Here is a 27,689-nt window from a genome sequence, read left to right as displayed (position 1 = left end):
CGGTAGCCAGCCCGTTGTGGTGGGGTCGTCATGTACCCTCTAGGTTGTAGCCCCCTGACAACACAGGGATCGTACTGCCGATGCCTGAGCTGACACCTCCCCACGTAAGCCAAGGAGTAGATGCCCGTCTCTCTGGGGCATCAGGACTCCCGGCAACGGCCATCCTGCCAGGTGGCCTCTGCTGTGGCTGGGTGGCGCCCGTGGGGAGAGCCCCTGGTCGGAGTGGGTGGCATCGGGGCGGATACCCCGCAATGAAGCGGGTAAAGTCTCAATCCGGTGGTCGCACGACCACCAACGTCTCTAAGCGCGGTAAAGTAGACTTTAACGCTGTGGCATATAACCCCAAATCGTTCCCTTCCCTAGCCACGCCCTGGGAGGGACGCAGGGCTGCGGACAGACAGGAGCCATATTCACCGCGATACCTTGTGTGCAGCAGAACTGATGGGGATTCATTTTTGGGGACTAAGCCTCTGTTCTTTGTGACCCATCTTGAAGATAAGTTCGGGGAAGTGGCATCTCTTTCCAAAATGCGGAGCGGTGCCATTTTGATACAAGCAGCTTCCTTTGCACAGTCAAGGGCTTTACTCGCCTGTGAGAAGCTTGGTGACATACCTGTTAGTGTCACTCCCCATAAGTCACTAAATTTGGTCCAGGGGATTATCTTTCATAAAGATCTTCTGCTACAGTCTGATGACGAGCTACGGGAGAACCTGGCACAACGAGGTGTACACTTCGTTCGTCGTGTCTTTAGGGGACCCAAGGATAATAGGATCGCTACCGGTGCTTTCATCCTGGCCTTTGAGGGCGACTGCTTGCCTGAGAAGGTCAAGGTCATGATCTACCAGTGCGATGTGAAGCCCTATGTCCCGTCCCCTATGCGATGCTTCCAGTGCTGGAAATTCGGACACATGTCCTCCAGATGCACTGCCAGCCCCACGTGTCGAGATTGTGGACGACCTTCGCATCCCAATGCTCCATGTGCTCTGCCTCCCACCTGCGTTAACTGTGGGGAGCATCATTCTCCCTGCTCGCCAGACTGTGCAGTCTACCAACGAGAGCGGAAGATACAAGAAATTAAGACCCTGGACCGTTTAACTTACCAAGAGGCGAGGAAGAAATTAGAACGGCTCAACCCCACACCTTTGTTGAGGAGTTATGCTGCTGTAACACTGCCGCCACCAGTTCCTGCAAAGACTCCTTTCACAGTTGGCCCACCGAACAGTCACGTTACGCCTGCCCCACCACAGATGGGGGTCACTCTCTCTTCCACTGCTCCCAAAACACCCAGTTTGGGAGCAGTGCGCCCTGAACAACCGGGGACGTCAGTCCCCACCTCTCAGCCAGAGCAGCGACAGCCCTTCCCGGCTTCTCAGCCGGAGAGGCGACAGCCCTCTCCGGCTGCTCAGCCGGGGACGCAACAGCCTCCTCCGGCCTCACTTGTTCGGAAGGGATCCCTTGGGGGAGTCCCTTCCAAGGACTTCCCCAGTGTCTCACAAGACACTAGCCAGTGGCTGAAGAAGCCACCAGTTGCTGGTCGAAGGGCTTCACGCTCTTCGTCTGTTCCTGATAATGCGTCAGGAAAGCCCTCCCAGCATGTAAACCCTCCTCCGAAAGTCAAGAGAGAGAAGAGGAAGCTCTCTAAGAAGGATAAGGACCCAGTGGTTCCCGCACCACCGCTTCCTGTCAGCCCAGCCTCTGAGGATGAGGTCAAGCTCCTTGCTTCCCCTGATGACATAGATCTCGCTGTCTCCTCAGAAATTATGGACGTAGCGACGTACGTCACTCAGTCGATGGCAGCATGTGACCCTGCGAAGTAATTTGCCTTTTCAGTGCCTGCATGCCCCTACAGGACACGCTTTGTACCATCCTCCAGTGGAATTGTGGCGGTTATTTTAGCCATCTCCCTGAGTTACGTCAGCTTCTAAGCATGACACCTGCTTTCTGCATTGCCCTCCAGGAAACCTGGTTCCCGGCAATGCGGACCCCTGTCCTTCGTGGATACAGGGGTTATTACTGCAACCGTAGCACTTACAATTGAGTGTCAGGTGGAGCCTGCGTGTATGTCCTTACCTCTGTATATAGTGCTCCTGTGCCCCTTCAAACATCATTGGAAGCTGTGGCTGTCCGCGTAAGGACTACCCAGGACATAACCGTCTGCAGTGTCTATCTCCCTCCAGGTGGTACAGTCTCCCTGACCGAATTGGCTGCACTTGTCGCCCAACTCCCCACGCCTTTTCTTCTCCTGGGGGATTTTAACGCCCACAATCCCCTGTGGGGTGGAACGAAGGTTACTGGCCGAGGCAGAGAGGTCGAGAATCTCATCTCCCAACTCGACCTCTGCCTCTTAAACACCGGCGCCTCCACACATTTCAGTGTGGCGCATGGCACGTTCTCGGCCATAGATCTGTCGTTGTGCAGCCCAGGGCTTGTACCATCGGTCCACTGGAGAGCTGACGAGGACTTGTGTGGTAGTGACCATTTTCCCATCTTCCTTTCACTCCCACAGCGTCGCTCCCTTGAACGCTTGCCTAGATGGGCATTTAGCAAGGCAGACTGGGACACGTTCTCCTCTGCTGCCACTGTTGAATCTCTCCCCAACGGTACCATCGATGTGGCGGTTGAGACACTGACTGCAGCAATTGTTTCCGCTGCGGAACGTACCATTCCTCGTTCGTTAGGGTGCCCCCGGCGAAAGTCAGTGCCTTGGTGGTCTCCAGAGGTCGCTGACGCCATTAAAGAACGTCGGCGGGCTCTTCAGCGACATAAGCGGCACCCGTCTTTGGAGAACCTCATTTTTTTCAAACGTCTCCGTGCTCAGGCACGGCGGCTCATCCAAAGGCGGAAACAGGAGTGCTGGGAGAGGTACTTTTCCACTATTGGCTCCCGTACTTCACCCTCCCAGGTGTGGATGAAGATTCGGCGCATCTTTGGATTGCAGCACTCTGCAGGTGTCGCAGGGCTTACCCTCAACGGGACGGTATCCACCGATGCCGATGCAGTCGCCGAGCATTTCGCACAGCACTATGTTCAGGCCTCTGAGTTGGGGAATTACCCGCCTGCGTTTCGTGCGCTCAAACACCGGGAGGAAGGCAAACGGCTTTCTTTTGCTTCTCGCCACCCTGAGGGGTATAACGCCCCATTTAGTTTGTGGGAACTCCAGAGCGCCCTGGCACAGTGCCCCGATACAGCCTCTGGGCCAGATGGCATCCACAATCAGATGCTCAAATACCTGTCCCCGGACTGTCAGTGGTGTGTTCTTGCCATCTTCAACCGCATATGGGGCGATGGTGTCTTTTCGTCACAGTGGCGGGAGAGTACCGTCATTCCGGTGCTGAAGCCTGGTAAGGACCCGCTTAATGTGGATAGCTATCGGCCCATCAGCTTGACAAATACTCTGTGCAAGCTATTGGAACGCATGGTGAGTCGACGGCTGTGTTGGCTGCTCGAGTCTCGGGGTCTTCTGGCTCCGTGCCAGAGCGGCTTCCGTCAGGGCCGTTCCACCACCGATACTTTGGTCTTTCTTGAGTCTGCAATCCGCACTGCTTTTTCCAGACGCCAACACCTCGTCTCCGTCTTTTTCGATCTCTCCAGAACATATGACACGACGTGGCGGCACCATATTCTCGCCACGTTGCACGGGTGGGGTCTCCGGGGCTCTCTCCCCATTTTTATTCAGAATTTTTTATCTATTCGGACATTCCACGTTTTAATTGGCACATCCCATAGTTCACTTCATATCCAGGAGAACGGCGTTCCACAGGGCTCTGTATTGAGCGTGCCCCTTTTCCTTGTGGCTATTAATGGCCTTGCAGCAGCAGTAGGGTCGTCTGTCTCACCCACGTTATATGCTGACGATTTCTGCATCTTTTTCAGCTCCTCCACCATTAGTGTTGCAGAACGTAGGTTGCAGGGAGCCATACGCAAGGCGCAGGCGTGGGCCCTAGCCCATGGGTTTCAATTTTCTCCTGCGAAGACTTGTGTTATACACTTTTGTCGGCGTCGTACTGTCCATCCCCACCCTGAGCTCTATCTTCAGGATGCCATGCTCAGGGTTGTTGACACTTACCGTTTTCTGGGATTGCTGTTCGATGCCCGGCTTACTTGGCTTCCACATCTTCGTCAGCTCAAGCGTCAGTGCTGGCGGCATCTGAATGCCCTCCGCTGCCTCAGCAACACAACGTGGGGTGCAGATCGTAATACGCTGCTGCAGCTCTACAATGCCTCGTGCTGTCCCGACTGGATTATGGGAGTGTGGCGTATGGCTCAGCGTCGCCCTCAGCGTTGCAACTGCTGTACCCCGTTCACCACTGTGGGATTCGACAGGCGACAGGAGCATTCCGCACCAGCCCTGTTAATAGCCTCCTTGCTGAGGCTGGGGTTCCTCCACTTCGTATTCGGCGTCAACAGCTGTTAGCCAACTATGCTGCCCACGCCCGTTGTTCGCCCCGTCACCCTAACTATCATCTCCTTTTCGCTAATGCGGCAGTCCGTCTCCCACACCGGCGGCCGCGATCAGGCCATACAATTGGGATCCGTGTTTGGTCGCTCCTTAATGAACTCGAGTGTTTGCCTCTTCCATCTGCTTTCCAGGTCCGCCCACATACACCACCTTGGTGTATTCGTCGGCCGCAGCTTCGGCTGGAACTTTCCCAATGGCCAAAAGATTCAGTTCCTCCTGCAGTCTTGCGCCGCCAATTCCTTGCTCTCCTAGGCGCATACCATGCCTCAGAGGTTATCTATACTGATGGCTCGATGGTTGATGGCCGTGTGGGGTACGCTTATGCTCATGCGGATTATGTCGACCAGCGCTCCTTGCCGGAAGGCTGCAGTGTTTATACCGCAGAACTGACAGCCATTTTTCGTGCCCTTGAGCATATTCGTACCAGCACTGGAGAGTCCTTCATCATTTGCAGTGACTCGCTCAGTAGTCTGCAGGCTCTTGACCAGTGCTACCCACGCCATCCCATTGTTGGTGCCATCCAGGGGTCCATTCACGCTCTTGAACAGCGTGGTCGTTCGGTGGTGTTCATATGGACCCTGGGACACGTTGGGATCGCGGGAAACGAACTCGCCGACAAGTTAGCCAAAGAGGCTACCCGCAAACTGCCGTTGGAGATCGGCCTCCCGGCAACTGATCTCCGAACGGTTTTGCACCGTTGGGTCTTTGGGTTGTGGGGAGACGAAAGGCACATTCTGTCTGCACCCAACAAGTTGCGGCAGGTAAAGGAGACCACGACTGTGTGGGGTTCCTCCATGCGGGCCTCTGGCAGGGATTCTGTTGTTCTGTGTAGGCTCCGCATTGGCCACTCTTGGCTGACGCATGGTCATCTGCTGCGTCGAGAGGACCCCCCTCCTTGTCGCTGTGGTGCAAATATGACTGTGGCCCATATATTGTTGGACTGTCCTCTTTTAACCGCCCTCAGGCGAACTTTTTAATCTCCAGGGTGATTTATCATCTCTTTTAGGTGACAATGTCTCTATGGCAGATCGTGTTTTAAGTTTTATTCGAGCAAGTGGGTTTTATAGGTCCCTCTAATTTTATTGCGTCACCCTCTTTTGTGCTGTATATTTTACTTAGTTTTGTGTTGTCATCCGACTCCACCCTAAACTTTCAGGCCGGAGGTTTTAACATGTTGCAGGGTGGGCTGGCTCATCCTATTATTTTCGTGATCAGCCAGCCTCAGTCCTCTGCTGTACAGTTTTACTTCCTTCTGCCTTTCTTCTCTGTGTTGTTTCTGTTGCTGTGCTCCGTTTTCCATGTTTCTTTATTATTGACCTTGGGGATTTTCTTCCCCTGGAATTTTTATCTTGTGCTTCGAATGACTAATGGATGGTTTCCCTGTGCTCTGTGTGTTTATGAAACAAGGGACCGATGACCTCTGCAGTTTGGTCCCTTTAAATCCTCAAACCAACCAACCAACCAACCATCTTCTTGTCTACACTGTTTATCATCCATGTTTCACTTCCATACATGGCTACAGTCCATACAAATACTTTCAGAAAATACTTCCTGACACTTAAACTTATAGTCGATGTTAACAAATTTCTCTTCTTCAGAAATGCTTTCCTTGCCATTGCCAGTCTACATTTTATATTCTCTCTACTTTAATCATCCTTTACTACTTTAAATGCCTCATTTCCTCATCTAATACCCTCAGCATCACCTGATTTAATTCGACTACATTCCATTATCCTCGTTTTGCTTTTGTTGATGTTAATCTTATATCCTCCTTTCAAGACACTGTCCATTCTGCTCAACTGCTCTTCCAGGTCCTTTGCTGCCTCTGACAGAATTACAATGTCGTCGGCAAACCTCAGACTTTTTATTTCTTCTCCATGGATTTTAATTCCTACACAAAATATTTCTTACTTATATGCCACATTATTACTGGGGTAGGAAAGCATCTGCAGTTGTAGAACGCTTTCTTGAATGGGCATTACCATAGTAGTAATCATGGGAGTATGTGCGACTTTTGCCAGGCTGAACTGCAGAAGCTAGTGCATTTATGTAAACTGTGGGGCACTCTTACAAAGATTTCTACTCTAGGAATGTGGAGGAGGTGAAGAATGACTTGCTAGTTGAAACAGAGTTGAAGAAGGAATCAGTGGTGAAAATTCAGCCAATAATAAGTGTTTCATTTAATAGTGGTGTTGTTGATCACCTAGTCATCACAGTGAATGTCGTGTCATGTCTCTGAATCTTTCTTTAACCGTGTTAGTAGCAGTGATGTTGTAGTCTGCCCTCGCTGTAACTAGTGTGAAAATGACAGTTGGGAACTACAGTAGACCAGTTAAGAGCAAAGCAATGATGGGTGGTGTTATCTACATACATGGATTTTTTGTAGTGTCGAATAAAACATGTTGTTTGATTTGCTTTTAAGAATGTTACTTCCACAAATTTATACATGTGTTGTTTGTAAGGTGTCAAAAAAGTGCCATGGATGCTGACTTTGCCAATGCCTAGAATACTACACTTTCATTTTTATGTATTTTTGCTTACTACTGTATGGCTCTCTAATAGTGAAATGGTTTATTTTGGTGCTACTTCCCTTATTATATTCACTGTGTGATAGATAAAGGTAAGTGAAGGTATTATAACATGACATACTGTAGAGAGCAGAAGTGCCTGATTTTGATCATTGGCATTGTTTGGTTTAGGTGCGCAGAGGCCAGTTGGCACTGTACTGATGGCTAGCAGAAGGGTTTTGGTGGCTCCACACAGTGAGCCTGGGAGCATGCAGAACTGTCAAGCTACACACGCTGTCCAAATGTGATGTTGTGCCTGCCCAGTAGTCCTCACAAAGAAAACTTTAGCACTGTACACGTTCACACATGTGAAGTGCAAACCGTATTACTGACAGTAAAGCACAGTGTAACATCTTTAAGAGGAGAAAGAGCTGATTCAATGGATATATAGATATCAGGAGTACCACAAGTTCTGGAAATCAGGGAATATCAAATGTGTCAGGGAAATCGAGGCAATATCAGGGACATTTGGGAAAAATAAACTGGAAAAATCTCGTTTTTGTCTCAGTAGATGAAATGGTTTGTTTACTGAGATGTCATGCATTGTCGCAGACTGGACGCAGCTGGGTATGTGCACTGCTTCCCTACTCCCTCATTCTTACTGCTTCTTCCCTTCCTACCATTCCCCCTCAGCTTACAGTCAGTGCTGCCACCACTTCTTGTGGCTGGCCTAGCAGCTGCCAACGAGAGGCAGCGAGACGTGAGGAGTGGTTTGTTTGGATTTGATGCTCAGAAACTGTTGACGCAGAGGTTGGAGATGGCTGTCATGTGTGCATGAGCTGTGTCTGAGTATGCTCTTGTTTTCTGACAAAAGCTAAAGCCAAAAATTTAGTTGTGAAAGTGTGACTGTCTTTTCTACGTGTCTGTCTGCAACTCAGCAATCATCTTCATGATGAGTTGTTACCTATCCTCATTAGTACTGATTGTCAGAGTGTTGGCCAATGGCCTTGCGACAGTGGTAACATTGGTTCTCGTCAGAGGTAACATTGGTTCTCGTCAGATCACCGAAGTTAAGTGCTGTCGAGCTGGGCTAGCACTTGGGTGGGTGATCATCTGGTCTGCCAAGTGCTGTTGGCAAGCAGGGTGCACTCAGCCCTTGTGAAGCAAACTGAGGAGCTACTTGATTGAGCTCCAGTCTCGGAAATTGACATACGACTGGGAGAGCGGTGTGGTGACCACATACCCCTCTACACATGCATCCAGTGACGCCTATGAGCTGAAGATGAGACAGCGGCCGATTGGTACCGTTGGCCCTTCACGGCCTGTTCGGGAGGACTTTAGTTTTTTTTATCTGTTGCATGGGTGGATCACCGCGGTCTGATTTCATCATCATGATGTCTGTGACACGAGTGGACTTCCATGACAGGCCAAAGCCACAGGCCATTTCTGGGAGTGTGTAATGGATCGGGCCTGCCAGTCTAAAGCCCATTGCTTCCCACTAATGTGCAGGCTCTACTCATCGGATCTAGTCTCACTGATCTGCCCACAGGCCAGGTCTGTTTGTGTGTGACATAATGAGCGCATTTTCATGGTTTATCCATGGACGCAGGACTACGGTGCTCCTCAGCATACCAGAGGGCATGGGTGATGGATTTCAGGAATTTCGACTGTCTCACCCTGAAGTACATTGTCCAGTGTGGCATTTTATAGTCATTTTATTTATTCTAGCACATTTGGCACTTTGAAAGTAGTTCATATATTAGAAAGTATTGACAATAAGAAGAAGAAGAAAATTGTGGCAGTTGCTGGCAGTTTGCACGCTATGTACTCATATATTTTTCAATAGAAAAATCACACAATACATGTAAAATGAAATGATCATGTGGCACTGATGACCAGGAGGCCCCATCCGAGCACGTTCTTCCGCCTGGTTGCAAGTCTTTGATCAGGTGACACCACATTGGGTGACATGCGTGTAGGTTTTCATGAAATGATGTAGAGGACGACACAACACCCAGTCCACGAGCAGAGAAAAATCTCCAAGCCAGCCGGGAATCGAACCCGGGCCTGCTGCATGGTAGGCAAAAATGTTACCACTCAGCTAAACAGGCAGACATACAATTCTGCTAAAATAATAGACATAACACAGTGAATAGTAACTGATAACAATGACCATAGTAGAATGAACATTTTATTGGGAGTCACACAAGTGGTTTACACAACTCTTCTCTGCCTTATACCCTTCTTTCAAGGGGCCCACTTTTTTTAAAGTTATTTCTGAAATAAGTGAAGGTATTTTAAGTCTGTCTTGCAACTCCAAGGAAATGTGTATTTTTGTCATCAAATGTCTTTCATTTTATTGAAATAAAATAACATCAGTGTTCTTAATGAAACACACATACCATTTGGCTTGCTTTCTCCACCTAAAAAAAAAAGTTTATTAAAAAGATATTGATGTTAGTACTTAAGATTTTTGCCCATACATTTAGAAATACAGTAGTCCCTAAATTTTTATGTCAACTTATGTCTTTATTCAACCTTGAGATCTCAAAATGTCTCAGGAAAAAATGCTAAAACTTGTTTAGAAATCAGGGAAATATCAGGGAATTTCACTTGGGGAAACTTGGGGCAACCTTGGACATACTCTGAAAGTGATGTGTATGGTTAGGTGCAGAGTGAAGTAAGTTTCTGTAACGGATTTTCAGTAAGCAATGCATAAAATTGTAATTTTATATCCAAAAGAGATTGACTTGTCAGTCTGCAGTGCTCAACGATAGACATCGATTGATCTATACAGGGTGTCCCAGCAGGAAGAGTCAATATTTAGAGGCCTGACAAGATGCTCAGTTGAAACAAAAAGACTTCCTATAGGCATACACCCTATTGTGAATGCTTTCCGAGGTGGAACACATTTAATGTTGCTAGGTCCAGTCCTTTTACAAGAATGGGTGATGGGACACAATCACTTGCATTTTTTGGAAAATTTGTTTGTTGAAAAACTTAAGGACATTCCTATGGTCACATGGCTTGCAATGTGCTTCCAGCGTGATGGAGCCCCTTTATATTTTACCAGATATCTGAGAGAACAGCTCAACCCACACTTACCCTAATTGCTGGATTGGTTCTGGTAGTACAATTAACTGGCCACCAAGATCAACGGACCTCATGCCATTAGATTTTTGTTTATGTGGTTGAATGAAGTTTGAGGTGTACAAATGAAAGGTGAATAAGTGAAGTGAAATGCTTGGTCGCATAATGGATGCTGCTCCTTTCGTTAGGGAATGTGCAGAAGCGCTCAGATAATCAACACAACACGTTCTCCCAAGAGTGCACAAATGCACTGAAGTTGACACTGATTTTTTGGGGACTATACAACAGCTGTAATGTGATGTGTACAATAATGCTTAGAGATAAATTTGTTAAAAATACATATTTTGCAGTAGCTACTTTGTAAACCATATGTTGTAATAGTTACTAAGTGCTGTACATGTGTAAACCTGACAATGTATTGAATAATGTAGAAAATAAATAACAATGGACATTAAATCTCAGAAACCACATGGAATAGGGCATATGTCCATATGAGGTTTCCTTGTCAAATCCCTGAATATTGACCATTCCTCCTGGGATCCCCTGCATAAATATACATATACGTACAGATACGTGTCTTGCATATGTAACTAACCAGTGAGAGGCAGTCCAATTGGACACTTAATTAGAGTCAGCTTAATTAATAAGCCAAAACAATACACAATCAACATGACAGTAAGTTTGGGAAATGTATGAAAGCTTCACCTACAACATTTAGGTTATAAGAATTGTGTGTTTGATTGTCAACTTTAATTGATTATTCAACATTTTGTGTAGTTTTGGACATAATACAAATATGGTTAGATAGTTGTGAACTCTGATTGTAGCAGTGAAAGGAGCAGATCGTTTCTGTAAGGAAGAGGTGCCATCATGTGTGTGAAATAATTATACAAGGCACAGAGAGCAAAGACTGACATTGATCGCTGCAACTAAAATATGTATTTATTCCACTTCTTTTGTGGGCAAGGTACTTAATGTAGAATAAAGTGTAATGTATTTTATTCCCTTTTTTTGTGCACTTTTGATGACACATGTAGTTTTAAGATTGGTTTATTGTGAAAAACTTGTAATTAAGCCTGGTGACTGCTCAGTCGCTAAGTGATGGAGATGCATGGCTTTTCCATGGTAGGGTGGTCTGAACTTATAAAAAGATGGCAGCCTTCTTGCTTATTCACAATTGCTTGGACAGAGTCTAAGAAACTATGCTGATCTGGGTGGTGATCGAGACACATGCTTTTGAATTTATTTCAGCACTGATCGACATATAGAATGACTCTATTGTGTGACAATCAAACTTGTATATAGTGTCAATCCAAACACTGAACAATTTTGGGTTGTGGATGCATGCTGTTTACTGGTTATCTTAATTATACAGTGAGTTTAATACACAGTACGTTTGGGGCTCGAGCTGTTTAAATCCACTTAACTCCAGTTATGAGTTTTTAAATCCACTTAACTCCAGTTATGAGTTTTCTTGACTTTACTGTGTAGTTTCGAAATGGGTGGGCTTCTTGAACTCTCCTCGTAGCAGAAAGATACATGGCCAGTCAATTTTTCTTTCTCTAAGACAGCTATCACCACTCTGCAGTTTCTTACAGTGAACAATCTCTGCAGCTTTAGTCACGTCAAAGTGCAGAAAACATATAATTCCTTTCATTTCTGGCTTGGTGGTTCAGATCCCTATCTGGACATTCAGAGCTAGGCTTCCTGTAGTTTCCTTCAGTTAATGTTAATACCCGTTACAGTGAATTTGAGTAGGCCATGACTGAAGTTCTAAATCACCTTCTCTTTCCTTCCTTCCTTCCTTTTTGCTTACAGTTAGTCCAGTTTAAACTCATTAATATAATCTACATTTATTTTTAAATAGAAAAATAGGTTGAGCACATATTTATCACATATATTGGTTCAATTCTGACAGATCTATTCATATATCTTAACAACAGTGTACAAGCTTGCAAAATGTGGTGGTGAGCGAGACAAGGATCGAATCTGTTTCGCAGATTAATGGTCATTGGTATGGTAGACTGGCCAGTGTGAGTGTGGTTTTTAGGCCATTTACCACCCCCACTTAGGCAAATGCTGAGCTGGTTCCCAGTCAGAACCCCAAAGATGTATAAAAACAGTTATTGTGTTTTACCACACAGAACAAAATTGAGACGACTCACAGATAAACACTGTGTACAACTCAACTCCCTGAGGTTAGTTGATGACTGTAGCAGCAGCAATGGCGTCCAGCCAAAAATTTAAAATAAAGTAAAATTGCCAAACCATGAAAAACCAGAAATCCTGTACGACGAGATAAATACTCAGAAAAATAGAAAAAGTGGTTGAATTTGATGGTAAAAGTTGGAATGTGGTAGGGAGCTGGTCTTAAGTACAAGGATACTGGGCCACGAATTTATTAATATACTTATTAAAAACACAAACCAATTTATTAAAACAAAGAAAATGAGCCAAGATAATCTGAGGAGCTGCCCCCAGAATTAATTAAATTTCCAACAACACAACTGTTGGCAGATATTACGTAACTTTCAAAAATGACTGAATGAAATTTAAAAACAATTTTTTTTTAGAACAGCATTAATTGGGGGGGGGGGATATATGCTTAGCACAGAGGTCTAATCAAATCATAAATCTATAAAATTAACCTGCATATTCCACATTACAAGTTTCAAAAGCATATTGAAGGTAGCTCAGGTCATTAACATCAGCCATCCACCATAAAATGACTGTTTGCAGATAATTAGAAGTAAGACCACGGATTCTAAGTAAGCAGAATAACATAAAATTCAAAGTATGATACAAGCTGGAGTTGCAGAGCCAAGCAATTTCTCTTTTTTCACGTAACTGTGCATGGCGATGTCCACTAGAGAGAGAGACATTCTCAGTAAAGGTATTTATCGTATCCAGGCCTTATTACTTGCACCCACAAGATAAACAACAGATACATCAAGCTATCCTATAATATATGAACCACTGATTAACAAGTTGCATTTACAACACAAATAGACACTGTAAATATATTTGAAAAAAGCGAACATTTCGCATGAAGCACCGGTTCCGAACAAAATGACAAACTTAGTCAAACTACTCAAGCACCACTAGTTTTAGTCATACACATTCACAGAAACATAACTTGAGTGAGATCTATGATAATGATCGAAGCAGACAAAATTAATTAAAATTTGTGCTCGGCCGGGACTGGAACCCGGGTCTTCTTGCTTGCTAAGCAAAAATGCTAACCATTACACCACTGCAGTACGATGGTCAACATTGTTCTAATTTTGGGCTTGCAGCCGGTCGTCGTTCAATACTTCGCACGATATTTCAACTGGGCACCTGCCAGTCGTCTTCAGGTGAGCCGTCGCAGACTGGCGAAAACGTCCTCCATTCCGCAATATATAGCGTACTGTAACTATTCTGCACATGTGTCGAAAACTTGATAGATGAACCACACTGCCCACCGGCAGCGCCCTGCCCACCGGCAGCGCCCTCGCTGGTGGAATAGCGGAACTCAGTCGCCCTCTGCGTCGCTGTTTGCTGCGGCCGTCGGTGCCCTCTGTCGTCTTCGATTAGAGCAAATCGTGGAGATTATGGGATTCCATGCACAGTTTAACAGATTTTCTGCCAGTCGTATATCTATGGATTCTTTAATAATGTAGTCCCAGAAAGACGTTGCTGTGGACAAAATCATTGTTTTCTCCTAATCCATCGAATGTCCAGTAGAAATACAATGTTCAGCAATAGCGGACTTGCTTGGCTGCAAAAGGCGGGTGTAACATTGATGTTCAGTGCAGCGTTCTTTCACAGTGCGTGTGGTTTGACCTATGTAAGCCATACCACATTGGCACGGTATCTTGTAAATTCCGGCCTTTCATAGTAACAGATTGTCCTTAACTGATCCCACAAGGTCCGCAATCTTCGATGGTGGGCGGAAAACCACTTTTACCTGAAAGTTTCCGAGGATTCTTGCTATTTTAAATGAAGTGCTGCCAACGAAAGGAAGAAAAGCTAAAGATTGTTCTGGCATGTTCTCCTCTTTATTCACTTCTTGCTTCTTGGTTTTAACTGTTAGTGCCCTGTTAATCTGCTGGATGGAATACCCATTTTCGCTGAATACTGTCTTTAGATGGTCGAGTTCTTGAGGTAAGCTATCTAGATCTGAGACAGTATGAGCTCTATGAACAAGTGTTTTAAGCAAACTCATGGTTTGCGATTGGTGATGGCAACTCGATGCTTGCAGGTACAAATCAGTATGAGTGGGTTTCCGGTAAACTGAATGCCCTAGAGAACCATCATTCTTCCTTCGAACCAGGACATCCAAGAAAGGCAAACAACCATCTTTCTCTATTTCCATGGTGAACCGGATGTTGCCATGAATGGAGTTAAGGTGATGAAGAAACTCCATTAATTTATCTTCTCCATGAGGCCACACTATGAAAGTGTCATCCACATACCTCCAAAAAACTGTTGGTTTCAGGGCAGCTGATTCAAGCGCGCTCGCCTCAAAATCGTCCATAAAAAGGTTGGCCACCAAAGGAGACGGGGCTACCCATGGCGACACCATCAGTCTGTTCAAAATATTCTTGAGTAAACGTAAAATAAGTTGAGGAAAGAACGTGCCTGAACAAAGCAGTGATATCAATGGGAAACATGTTACCAATCAGTGTCAAAGAATCTGCAAGAGGAACTTTTGTAAAAAGTGAGACCACATCAAAACTTACTAGAAAGTCTACACTCCTAAGACGAAGAGCCCCCAGTCTATTGATAAAATCAGCTGAGTTTCATATGTGATGTGAGCACTTGCCCATGAAAGGTCTCAGTAAGGAAGCGAGATGTTTAGTTAAATCATATGTAGGAGCTCCAATGTTGCTCACTATTGGATGCAGAGGAAGACCCTCTTTATGAACCTTTGGAAGGCCATACAGCCTTGGAGGTACACAACCATGTGGTCTGAACCTCTTGATGATCTCTTGTGGTAACGAGGAGGAATTTAATAGTGCTGAAGTTTTCCTTTGTACACGTCCTGTAGGATCGTAATCAATCCTCTTATAGGTAGAGTCACTTAGCAGACCGTACATCTTATCATTATACACACCACGAGGTAACAAAACAGTTGCATTACCTTTGTTAGCTTTCAATACCACTATGTCAGGGTCCTCTCTTAGATTTCGTAATGCAGTCCTTTCTGCAGAGGTTAAATTACTGCATTGAGTAGAAGCCTTCAACAGAGCACGGCAAGTTCCCTTCTTATTTCATCTGCAGCATCCAAAGGAAGACTTCGTACAGCTTCTTCAACACCACTCAAAAAACTTATTAATGGCAGTGCTGTAGGTGTAGGTCAACATTGCTGCACGAAGTACCTAAGCTGAGTGCCTTCCCCAACACAGACTTCAATTCATTTTTCCCTTACATACTGTCACTACTGCTTGGGTTCTCTGATATTGGCAAGCACCCCAGCATTGGACGTAATGCGACGTCCTTGTACCATTTGGTGATCTTATAGAGCTTATAATTAAATGTTTCCCTGAGACATTTAAGTCTCTTTTTATTATCTACGGTAATGATCGAAGCAGACGAAGTGAATTAAAATTTTTGCTGCAGCTGGGACTCGAACCCGGGTCTTCTTGCTTGCTAGGTAGAAATGCTAGGTAGGAATGCTCCATTCTAGGTTCCACTATTGTACATAGCTCCAAGCTGTCTTGAATGTAGGATGCTGTAGCTTTTCGTGGACGCTATGCCCTGCAATTTAATTTATCTTCAGCCTTGCACTTTTGTCATTGTGTGTTGCCGAAATACTTGCGCAGTTCCGCCTGTAATATTTCCCAGCTTGTGAACTTCTCCTCGTTGTTCTCATACCATTGCTTAGCAGTGCCCTCCAGATAGAAAAATACGTTAGTCAAACACAAGGTGTCATCACATTTGTTAAATTTGGCTATAAACTCATATACCTTCAGCCACTTGTTTGGATCTTGGCCATCGTCACCAGAAAACCCAGAAGGATGTCTCATGTGGCAGCACACAGTTGCTGTTATCATAACGTCCTCTTCTTCTTCTGTCTCTGATAGATTGCGATCTGTGGAATATGGCTTGAACTCAGATTTCTCGCCACGTAAATGGCGGCTCTGTCTTGGCCTGGGTCGTCGATAATGTGCACTATCACGTGTTCCAATACCCAGTGCCTCCACCAGAATAATGTCACGTAGAAGAAGGTGTAATTAGATGAATGACAAACACTAACTTCACATAATGAAGGTTTATTCAACACTTGCACATACAAGAGCGCGGAGCGAACTGCCTCTGGCCAGAACACATACAGTATATATACAGCTACCGAACATTCCAGTACAATGATTCTTGACATTTGTGGATACTCCTAGAATGTACTTGAACCGAATATAGAAATTAAAAATGTGCAGTCCAGGTGAGTTTTGAACTCACGACCCTCCATGCAACAGTTTAGTATCATTACCACTACGCCATGGTGCTACTCAGCTTCTTCTGTGACAATATTACAACTCTGTAAGATTACATTAGTGTGCCACATTCGTTTCACTTCCAGACTTTTCCTAAAGCTGGCAATAGCTGTTGCTTATCTGTTTTCCCACATCTTTCCTTCCAGATAAACAGGAGAGTCTCTGCTGAGTTTGAAAAAGTTGGGTGAGGATAATGACAGATGGAAGCTGTAGGTGTGAGCTGGATAGCTCAGTTAGTAACAGTTGCATACAACAGGCACATTTCCAGATTTGTATCCTGGTCCAGTACCAACATTTCATCAGAAAGTTTATTTTTTGATTGATTATATTAAGCAACATTATAATGAATGACAGAAATCCAAAATGGAGTCCCTTTCTGGGTCACTTTCGGGCCATGCGGGCATGTGTTGATAGCAATGGTTCCCGCTCATTATTAGCCGTGCTGGCTGCAATAGCTTCTCAAGCAGTTTGTTGCCTGCAGTGGGCAGGTCTGTGGGCCAGCATTTTTAAGCACTGTTGCAAACAGGAAGTGCTCTCAAAGTGATGGGCGGTTGAGCAGTGTGAACACTTGAGTGGACACTGTGAAGTTGTGTTTTTGGTCACTGCGGATCCTGTGGGATTGAGTTTTAGGCTTGAAGACTGCTCATTGAAAAAGTTATCTCTGCACGATGCACAGAACCCGATTTGATCTTGGCATTTGAATTTGCAAGAAGCTTGTGTCCACTGTGGTGCAAGGCTGAGTTCCTGTCTGTCAGTTTCAAGAATCGGGTGCAGGGGCGTTTGGTGAATAGCATCCAGTGGTTCCAGATGCTTAGCAAACTCGCTGTAACACCTATTTCATGGCAGCCTTTGGTCAAGCAGTTAAGTTATGCTTTGAGCTGCTAGAAATTATGGTGAGCATCCGATTACCAAGTGATGACTACGTTGTGTCACAGAGACTATTCTAACTCACCATCCCGGTTATCCACTGTGACATGTAAACATCTCCATTCTTAAATACTTTAAACGATCTCACTCAAATAGATCTTATAATTAAATGTTTCCCTGAGACATTTAAGTCTCTCTTTATTATCTACGATAATACTGCTGCTACAGTCGCAGGTTCGAATCCTGCCTCGGGCATGGATGTGTGTGATGTCCTTAGGTTAGTTAGGTTTAAGTAGTTCTAAGTCTAGGGGACTGATGACCTCAGATGTTAACTCCCATAGTGCTCAGAACCATTTGAAGTAGACACCTGTGACACTAGACGCTCACAATCAATGTAATAACGTCATGTAGAAGAAGGTGTAATTAGATGAATGACGAACACTAACTTCACTTAACGAAGGTTTATTCAGCACTTGCACATACAAGAGCGCAGAACAAACTGCCTCCAGCCAGAACAAATACAGTATATATGCAGCTACAGAACATTCCAGTACAAAGATTATTGACATTTGTGGATACTTCTAGAATGTACTCGAACCAAATATAGAAATTAAAATTGTAAAGCCCAGGTGAGTTTTGAACTCACAACCCTCCATGCAACGGTTTAGTATCATAACCACTACACCATGGTGCTACTCAGCTTGTGGCACATTGCTCCCTCCTTAACAGAACAGCGTCTCAGTGTTATGTCATCCTAGTCCGGGAACGAGTCATTGGTCCTGCATACTCTGACTCCCGATGACTGATATTCGCCCTGGCAGTGATCTTCTTAGAACTTCTTTTGCCGCTGCGCTCTTCGTCACCTTGGAGGATCCTTATAGGGCTTCATTCGCAGGACGTGGACTGCATCTCTGATCGTTTGTTATCTTGTGTCGGGGTAAAAATCTTCAACTTCATAAGTAACATCAGACAACTGTCTTACAACCTTATAAGGTCCAAAGTAGCACCTGAGGAGCTTCTCAGAGACACCAACCTTCTGTATAGGAGTGAAGATCCAGACGAGGTCACCAGGCTGGTAGACAACAGGGCAGTGGCTCGCGTCATACCTTCGGCGATTGTTTTCATGTGCAGCATGTGGAGTCGAGCTAATTGCCGAACTTCCTGAGCTTTGGTTAACACTTGACTGATGTAGTCATCGTCCACATCAATGTCCATGCACCAGGAAAAATGGCATGTTGTAGGCAAATGTCATGAAAGTTGCTCTGCTCAACATTGACGAACATTGATAGCATGTCGGCCAAGATCTTACTATGACGTTCAGTAAGCCCATTTGTTTGCAGATGATAGGCAGTCATCATGTGATGGATAATGTTGCACCGACGGTTTATCTCTGTCACAAGATTCGATTGAAAAACTTTCCCTCGATCCATAATTAACGAACTTGGGGCACCATGTTTTAATACAATGTCTTCCACGATGAATTTGGCTACCCTAAATGCTTCGGCTGTTTTCAGGCTTTTGGAATGGCATAGCATGTCAGATAATCAGTGCAAACAATAAACCATCTATTGCCACTAGCAGGTGTGTTACGGAATTTCTGCAGAACATCTAAGCGCATGTGTTTAGGTATCACTGGTAGCCACCTCTTTCCAAACGGATCAAAGTTTTTCTTGCAAAGTAATTCATTAACTACCTTACATTGTCCTTTCACATTCTCTGACCAATTTAAGGCAAGCATAATTTGAGATATCTTGTGTCCTCCTCCTGCTCAGCAGAGAGATCCTGGAGTGCAGAGAGGCAGTCACTATCTTCATCAAAGTCTTGATGATCTTGCACAGGGTTTCTCGAGAGACTCAGCATCTTGGAGTTTTCTTCCACTTTTGTACACTATGGTAATGTCATACTCTTGAAGACGTAGTGCCCACCTGGCGAGTCGTCCTGTTGGATCCTTAAGACCTGTCAACCAACAAAGTGAATGATGGTCTGTAACAACTGTGAATGGCCTTCCGTAGAGATACTGTCGAAATTTGCACATGGCCCAGATCACAGCAAGACATTCTCTTTCTGTAGTTGAGTAGTTTCTCTCAGCTTTTGTAAGTGTCCTAGAAGCATAGGCGTATAACCTTCTCTTTTCCATCTGAAATTTGCATCAGAACAGCACCGATCCCATACCTGCTGGCACCTGTATGTAGTTCTGTAGGTGCTCTCTCATCATACAGACCAAGTACAGGGTCAGTCATCGGAGCTTCATCGAAAGAATCTTGTTGAGCATCACCCCAGATAAATTTAGCATCAGCTTTTAATATCTCTTGGAGTGGCCTGGCTTTGATACAAAAGTCTTTGATAAAATGACAGTAATAAGAACATAATCCAAGGAAGCTTCTCACATCTCTGATACTTTTAGGAATAGGTAATTCCGTTACAGATCTCACCTTTTCTGGGTCTGACAGCACACCTTCATTTGACACAAGGTGTCCAAGTATTTTGATTTCTTTTGCTCCAAAGAGACACTTTCTTGTATTAAGTTTCAGACCGCCTTGTTGGAGACACTTAAGAACAGCCCTCAGTCTTTTTATATGTTCATCAAATGTCTCTGAGAACACTATAATGTCATCTAAATAACAAAGACACATCGTCCACTTCAGGTGCCTAAGAAGATTATCCATCGTCCGTTCAAAAGCTGCTGGTGAATTACACAAACCAAACGACATTAACTTAACTCATACAGGCCCTGGAAGGTGGGGGGGGGGGGGGGGGGGGAGGGGGAGATGATGGAGATGATGGATGAGGTTTTCTCACAATCAGCCTCATCTACTTCAATTTGCCAGTATCCCAAGTACATGTCCATGGTTGAGAAAAACTTAGCCCCCTTCAGACAATCTAGAGTATCGTCAATTTGTGGAAGAGGGTAAACATCCTTTTTAGTTATCCTATTAAGCTTCCTGTAATCAACACAAAAGCGCCAACTGCCATCCTTCTTCCTGACGAGGACCACTCGTGACGACCATGGGCTCTGCAAAATCTGATTGATGTCATTATTCATCATTTTCTCTACCTCATTGCGAATTATTCGACATTCCGTTGCTGACAAAGTTCTCTGTATTATTGGTTGATGGTCTCCAGTGCTAATCCAGTGCTTCACCATCGATTTGTCTAATTTGCTCTTGACCTGTGGATTGAAGCATTCAGAGAACTCTTGAAGAATGGCAACTAGCTTCTTCTGTTGTTCCTTAGTGATGTCTGGTGAGAGTTGACCTAGAAGATCTTGTCTCATAGTGGTAGCGCTAATTTCGCCCACAGACTCAGCATGGGAGATTTCTATGATGCTCAGCTGTTCTTCAATTAACGGCTCAGCGTTTGCTACGCACATGTGTCTTGGAAGGATCTGTGGTTCTTGGCGACACAATTCAACGAATCCGTTCTTAAACAAGATGACAGAGGCTGGCATGACCAAGCTATTCTTCAGTGGTACGCTTCTCTTACATTCCACTACAAGATCCATGGGCTGATGCATAGTATGACACATGACAGGTACCTTTCTAGAGCTGACTGCAGGAATGATCACTTCATCCAGCACACACAGTCTCGGATGCGCATCTTCCTGTCCACAGTATCTCATATCATCTAGCATAATCTTTGAGTGAGCACAATCCTTTATTGTATGATTATATGATAGCGGAACAAACACTGGTAGCAGTTACTTCAGTAAAATATCTGGGAGTATGCGTGCAGAACAATTTGAATTGGAATGATCATATAAAATTACTTGTTGGTAAGGCGGGTACCAGGTTGAGATTCATTGGGAGAGTCCTTAGAAAATGTAGTCCATCAACAAAGGAGGCAGCTTACAAAACACTCGTTCAATCTATACTTGAGTATTGCTCATCAGTGTGGGATCCGCACCAGATCAGGTTGACGGAGGAGATAGAGAAGATCCAAAGAAGAGTGGCGCGTTTCATCACAGGGTTATTTGGTAACCGTGATAGCGTTACGGATATGTTTAGCAAACTCAAGTGGCAGACTCTGCAAGAGAGGTGCTCTGCATCGCGGTGTAGCTTGCTCGCCAGGTTTCGAGAGGGTGTGTTTCTGGATGAGGTATCGAATATATTGCTTCCCCCTACTTATACCTCCCGAGGAGATCACAAATGTAAAATTAGAGAGATTCGAGCGCGCACGGAGGCTTTCAGACAGTCGTTCTTCCCGCGAACCGTACGCGACTGGAACAGAAAAGGGAGGTAATGACAGTGGCACGTAAAGTGCCCTCCGCCACACACCATTGGGTGGCTTGTGGAGTATAAATGTAGATGTACATGTAGATGTAGATCTATAATTGCCTGAGAAGCTTTCAAAAAGCTGAAGTGCCTAGAACCGCTTGGCCACAGCGGCTGGTAGGTATCTACTACTCTTGAATGTAACATTCAGTTATCGTTTAGGATTAAAGTTGCAAATAAAAAGAAAATATCTGTACCTAAACATAGATTTATGTAATCCAAAGTGAGGCAGGCAAAAGGGAATATATGAGTCTAAAAATGAGACTGCCAGAAAGTGCAAAATGGCAAAGCAGGAATGGCTAGAGGAGAAATACACAGCTGTAGAAGCATGCATGACTGTGGGAAAGCTAGTTATTGCGTATAGGAAAATAAAAGAAGTCTTTGGAGATTAAAGAAGCACATGTATGAATACTAAGAGTTCTTATGGAAATCTGGTACTAAGCAGGAAGTATAACCTGAAAGGTGGAAGGAATATAAACTATGTTTGTAAAATACTGACATAAATTATTAATAGAAGAATGGAGAAACCTGTAGAAACTGACCTTCGGTAGAGATCTACTTGTATTCTAGAGAAACATAAAAACACATACTGATGCTATGACTTATCTTAGAAGATAGAGTCAAGAAAGGCAAACTTACATTTATAGGATTTGCTGACTTGCTTTTGACAATGTTGACTGGAAAGCACTCTTCAGAATTCTGAGGTGGCTGGGATAAAACAGAGGGAATGAAAGGTTATTCACAATTTCCACAGAAATCAGACTGCAATTACAAGTAACCAAGGAGAAATAAAAAGCTTGAGATTGGCCACTGACCGAATGTCAGAGAAGGCAAAGGAATTGAAAGAACATTTGAACAGAATGGATAGTATCTTGGAAAGCAGTTACATGTTAAATATCAAGAAAAGTAAAACAAGGATAATTGAATGTAATCAAATTAAATGAGGCAGTGCGGAGGAAATTAGATTAAGAAATGAGAGACTAAAAATAGTAGATGAATTTTATTACTTGGGTAGAAAAATAAATGATGATGGCTAAAGTAGACAGGACATAAAACACAAACTAACAATATCATGAAAAGGGGAATTTGTTAACATCAAATGTAAAGTTAATTGTTAGAAAGTCTTCTCTGGAGGCATTTGTCTGGAGTATATCCGTGTATGGAAATCAGTCATGGGCAGTGAACAGTTCTGACAAGGAGAAAGCCAGGAGCTTTTGAAATGTAGTGCTGTAGAAGTATGCTGATGAATGTATGGGTCGATTGGATAACTAATAAAGAGAAACTAAATCAAATTGAGGAGGAAAGAGTTTTGTGCTACATTTTGGTTAAAAGTAGGCTTGAGTTGGTAGGACACATTTGAGCCATTGTGGAAATGGCCAGTTCGGTAATGAAGGGAAGTGAGGGGGTGAGGGTGGAGGTAAACATTGTAAAGAGAGATCCCAAGGCTTGATTACAGTGAGCAATTTCAAAAGGATGAATACTGGAGTAGCTAGGCAAAGATGAAGAGGTTTGCGTAGGATAGACTAATATTAAGAGTTACATCAAATCGATCTTTGGACTGTAAGACGACAACAACAATGAAAGTGCAAAACACTGCACTATGTGTAGCAAATATGACACAGCAGAAGTGATTTTTAGAATTTGCTAATTTTAAGAAGAAATTGAATTTTTACTTTCCCCATTTTCAGTTACTTGTATTTTATCTTAATTCATTAAATTTCTAAAACACAAAATTATGTACCTCCACATATCAAATATAAATGGACTTGACATATCAAATTCAGGTGTTCTGTTGTTTCTACAAATAAATTGATTTTTCTAGTATTACATAGACGATTTTAGCTATGCGGACATTAGTATATAGTCTAAGACGCATTTTTGTGCCCATATAATTAAAATCATGAATTTTGTAAATACTGTCTGTAAATGTCTGTATTATATTTTCTGGTTCTCTTGTACTACTTGAGGAGTATGATGAAATATGCAGATTCCTGTTCACTTATACACTTTTGGCAAATTTGACTTTTTTCAAACTTAATAAATTTGTCAGTACAGTGATAATACTGATGTGGCTTGTCAAAACTGGAAGATACAGAAAATTTGGTATGTTGTAATAAACTCTTGTGATGGTTTGCCTGCTTTATTTCTTGATTGATTGTCCTCAGTGTCGACATACTTCATTGTGATACTGGCTGAAAAAATAGGGGGTGGAAGTGCTGTACTGTCTATCGTAAATGATGTAGCCAACAGATGCACGGTTGCATTTCACAGTGGTTTACTTTCACTGTTCACAATCTCTCAATAATACAAGTTATATATGGCCAGTGCACTATTGTTTTAACTTTCTATAAGCCTCATTAATAGTTTGCAGGCAAACCTCCAAGCACTGCTACAATAGTGTACTATTGAACATCTATGAGCAGTAAAAACTCAACCACAAAGTTCACACTTCTTGAAGAATAGAAAGGTACAGATGGACCAAACACTGTCATCGTTTTAACACACAGCCTAATTTTGTAACACTTATTTCGCAGTTAAGTTGAAGCATTGTTGTTCTAACCAACACAGGTCTCCTCTGAAACATGGCTGTGGACTGACTGTCTCAGGACCAAAAATTGTCCCTTTATATATCCTTACAATAATAGGTGCTGAAACTACACATTGTTCGAAGTTAAATTTACAGAAATTACGATTAAAACTTAACTCGTTAAATTAACTGACGACATCAAAAAATTCCGTCTTTTTAAGTTTCTTCTGCTACAAGAGTTAGGCTGAATTATTTGTTTAAATGATGAAATTAACAGATAACATTACACAAACAATAATTTTGACAAAACTGTTAATTACTTTGGAATTAATTAATGGCTGGCTTTGCTAACATGTTTTTGAATATAACCAAATAGATCCTTTAATAATACTATTAGTTTTTCCTCCAAATGTTTATAATTAGTACGAATTTGTATTTGTATATAAGTCAACAATAGAAATTAAGTTAAGAGACAATTACTGATTTTGCCCTATAACAAAAATATTAACTAGTAATAGTCAAAATAAATTAAAAAATTGATTACATACATAAAAATAAGCACAAAATTAGATCTGGTGCTATATTATTTAAAACTGAGGGCCACCCTTTCTCTTTTATGAAAATGCAGATTATACTCACGTATGTTAATGGTAATTAATTCAAAAATGAAAAAATGAATTTTAAGGAGGCTGATGGCAAAACAAGAGGGGAAGTAAAAATATCCCAGCTTGCTTCGTCACACTCTGTGGATAAAATTGTATGCAATTTTACATTGCTGGTCTGATAAAATAAGGATGATATTAATGTTGTTCAAGTTTGGTCCAGTATATAACGATACTGAAGTAAAAATTAACTAATTGAAGATGTTTGTACAGTGCTTTAATGTTCTCCAGGTATGAATTTCCAGCATCAGTACACTGCTGCAGAACCTTTTTGGGTCTTCATCCATCTCCTAGGGGTCAGTAGCCACAAGGCGGCTCAGGCTCTGTATCATAATTGTTTTGACCACCTCAATTACTCCAGAAACAGTGTCCTTTCAGGCACATTTTGGTCCAAGGAGCAAAAAGATGTTGGTGGGAAAAAGTCAAAGTTGGATTTTCACATTGTTGTGGCCATATTAACATACTGTGTTAAACCACTGCCTCTCTCACAGTTAACTATGTGTGATTGGGTGCCTTGTCATGTTTCAGCATTCAGATATCAGTGATCTTCAAAAATCACATTTTTTGTGGATGACACTTTTTTTGTCAAAGAGGCCAGTGATCATCATCTCAATTATTGATTTGGTCATGTGGCCTATTTGGTCTATGACAAACATTTGTATCCCACTCAGAATTTTACCTTTGTCTGCGGAGCATACTTGAAAATTTTAATTTATCACCAGTCGCCATTCCCTCTAAAAGATTTGGATTAATCTCTGAACATTCCAACAGTTGGCAACAAATTGTCATACAATGTTCCTTGTGTTCATTTAACAAAACCAGCACCAACCCTCCACTTTTGCAAAGCACCTATTGCTATTGAATACAGAATGAATTTTACTGAGTTTACTCCTATGATTATGAAAAAATACGCTTCAAAGAGTCTCACTTATTGCCCAAATTTTCATTCTTTTGGGTGAGTGTAGAACATCCATTTCATTACTTTTCTCTGACATCTTTCTCGCTACCATTGAGTCTTTTATGCACACAGAAACAAGTGTTCTGAATGTGGCAACATTCTTGTAAACCTTGTGAATCATATTCAAAGTCTCCATGGGAGATTTGTTTAGTTTAACACCTGATTTGATGGTCTGCTGTCTCTTGGCTGCCAATGCAAGTGTGCAAGTGTTAAATGTACTTTCACTTCACATGTGATGCACACACTCGAAAAGCTGAAAGTCAACTGAGCACGCTTTTCAAGCTCATTGTGGCATACCCCTCCATCCATCTTGCTATGCGTACCGATCTCCATCCCTCCCCATTGGCCAAGAAAAATTAACCCTGTTGCATATTAGACCATATCCTGTACTTGATGAAAGCTGAAGGAGAAGATAATTCACCTTTTATAAAGTTTATGTATGTTAATTTTCGCTTACTTATGGTAAACACATAAAGTAACCTTTTTGTAAGTTATTGAACTTTAATGTAGTTGAGTGAGGACCAGATCGGAGTTTGCAAAAGTTCATAAGCAAAATTTGACATTCCTAAACTTAATATACACCACTTGACATTGTGCATTCTTTCAGGTACCAAAAGAAACAGAGCCTTCTACATCAGGGGAACGTAAATTTTTACCTCATCAGAGTAAGTTAATATATGTATTTTCTAAACTTATTACATGTACACAGTACCTGATTTTGAGAAAATATTGGCAACAGATTGTTTTGCCATTTGGTAACAATTTGCTTAGTTTGTCATTTGTGTTAACTTATTCACTTGTTTTCATTTTCTTCGACTCAGTGCAGTTGAAAACAGAGGAATATTTGTTGAAAAGACAGTTGATAGATTCATTTGAGCTGAATTGATGGTGTAACATCCAAACAAGGAAATCAATGTTTTACTTCCCAAGTTAACTGACTCATAAAACAGCTTGCCCAGATTTAATAAAAAAATGCTTTGATACATAAAAATAGTTAACTTTTAAATTTCCTGAAAGAGAGAAATAGAATGGAGCAGGAAGAGAGGAGAAATTATGAACTGTGCACTGTATGTGATGTCAGGGTACACATATGAGGATATTTAAATAAGGTATCACAGATCAATGTACTAGGGTCATATTTTCTGTTGTAAAACATGATTATAGTAGCCCACAAGCTAGGGCTTTACATCAGTGTTGTGTCTAGGAAGCCTGCATACTCACTTCGCTAGACAATCAATCAAACAACTCATATTCATGAGTTTTATTACAACAAGAAAATTACAATACTTAACTTTGGTAAATGTGTCACAATCAAAGGACGACATACAAAATAAGCAGTCTTCCTCAGAATAGAGAAACACAAGTCTGTGCTGCGTAGAGATTCCTAACGAAGTGGATATCGTTGATGCTACTACTGAAGTGCCTACGAATGTAGAAGCTGCTATCGAAGTTGCTAATCTTGAAGCTGCTATTGAAGTTGCTAATCTTGCTATTGGCCACCACCAGTTAGGCACACAGCTTGTGTCTTCTTCACATAGGGGCTGCTGCTGTTCCATTGTTGTCCTGGAAGGGGGCCAGTCAGCGTGCGATTGGCTGACCTCTTTCACACCCTTCTCTTCTCTTTCATTCTCTACTGGCATGCCAGTGCTGACTTTACATCATAACATTCCTCCATCCCCAAAGTGACGGACCGTCATCATATATGGAGCATGACGGGGGAGGGGATGGAGGAGTGTGGACGCTTTGATGGACTGGAAGCTACGTCTGCAGGGGACTTCAGACTTCCAGTCATACTGTGCCATCCAGCCTTCTCTCTGTTGGAAACACCCCTGGAAAATGCCCAGAAGGGTATGCGTCCGCCTCCTGAGGCGC

At 43.1% G+C, this 27,689-nt stretch overlaps 1 protein-coding gene across 1 annotated transcript in view; it reads left to right on the top strand.

The window, feature by feature from the left end:
• LOC126237048 (U7 snRNA-associated Sm-like protein LSm11) overlaps nt 1–27,689 on the top strand; it is a 147,615-nt gene that overhangs the window by 55,039 nt on the left and 64,887 nt on the right. Inside the window, exon 3 of the mRNA XM_049946812.1 lies at nt 26,425–26,482. Coding sequence (XP_049802769.1) covers nt 26,425–26,482 — 58 coding nt within the window. The remainder of the gene's footprint in view (nt 1–26,424; nt 26,483–27,689) is intronic.

Source organism: Schistocerca nitens, chromosome 2, assembly GCF_023898315.1.
Source record: "Schistocerca nitens isolate TAMUIC-IGC-003100 chromosome 2, iqSchNite1.1, whole genome shotgun sequence".
Classification (NCBI taxonomy): domain Eukaryota; kingdom Metazoa; phylum Arthropoda; class Insecta; order Orthoptera; family Acrididae; genus Schistocerca; species Schistocerca nitens.
This window is presented reverse-complemented; position numbering and strand designations above follow the sequence as displayed.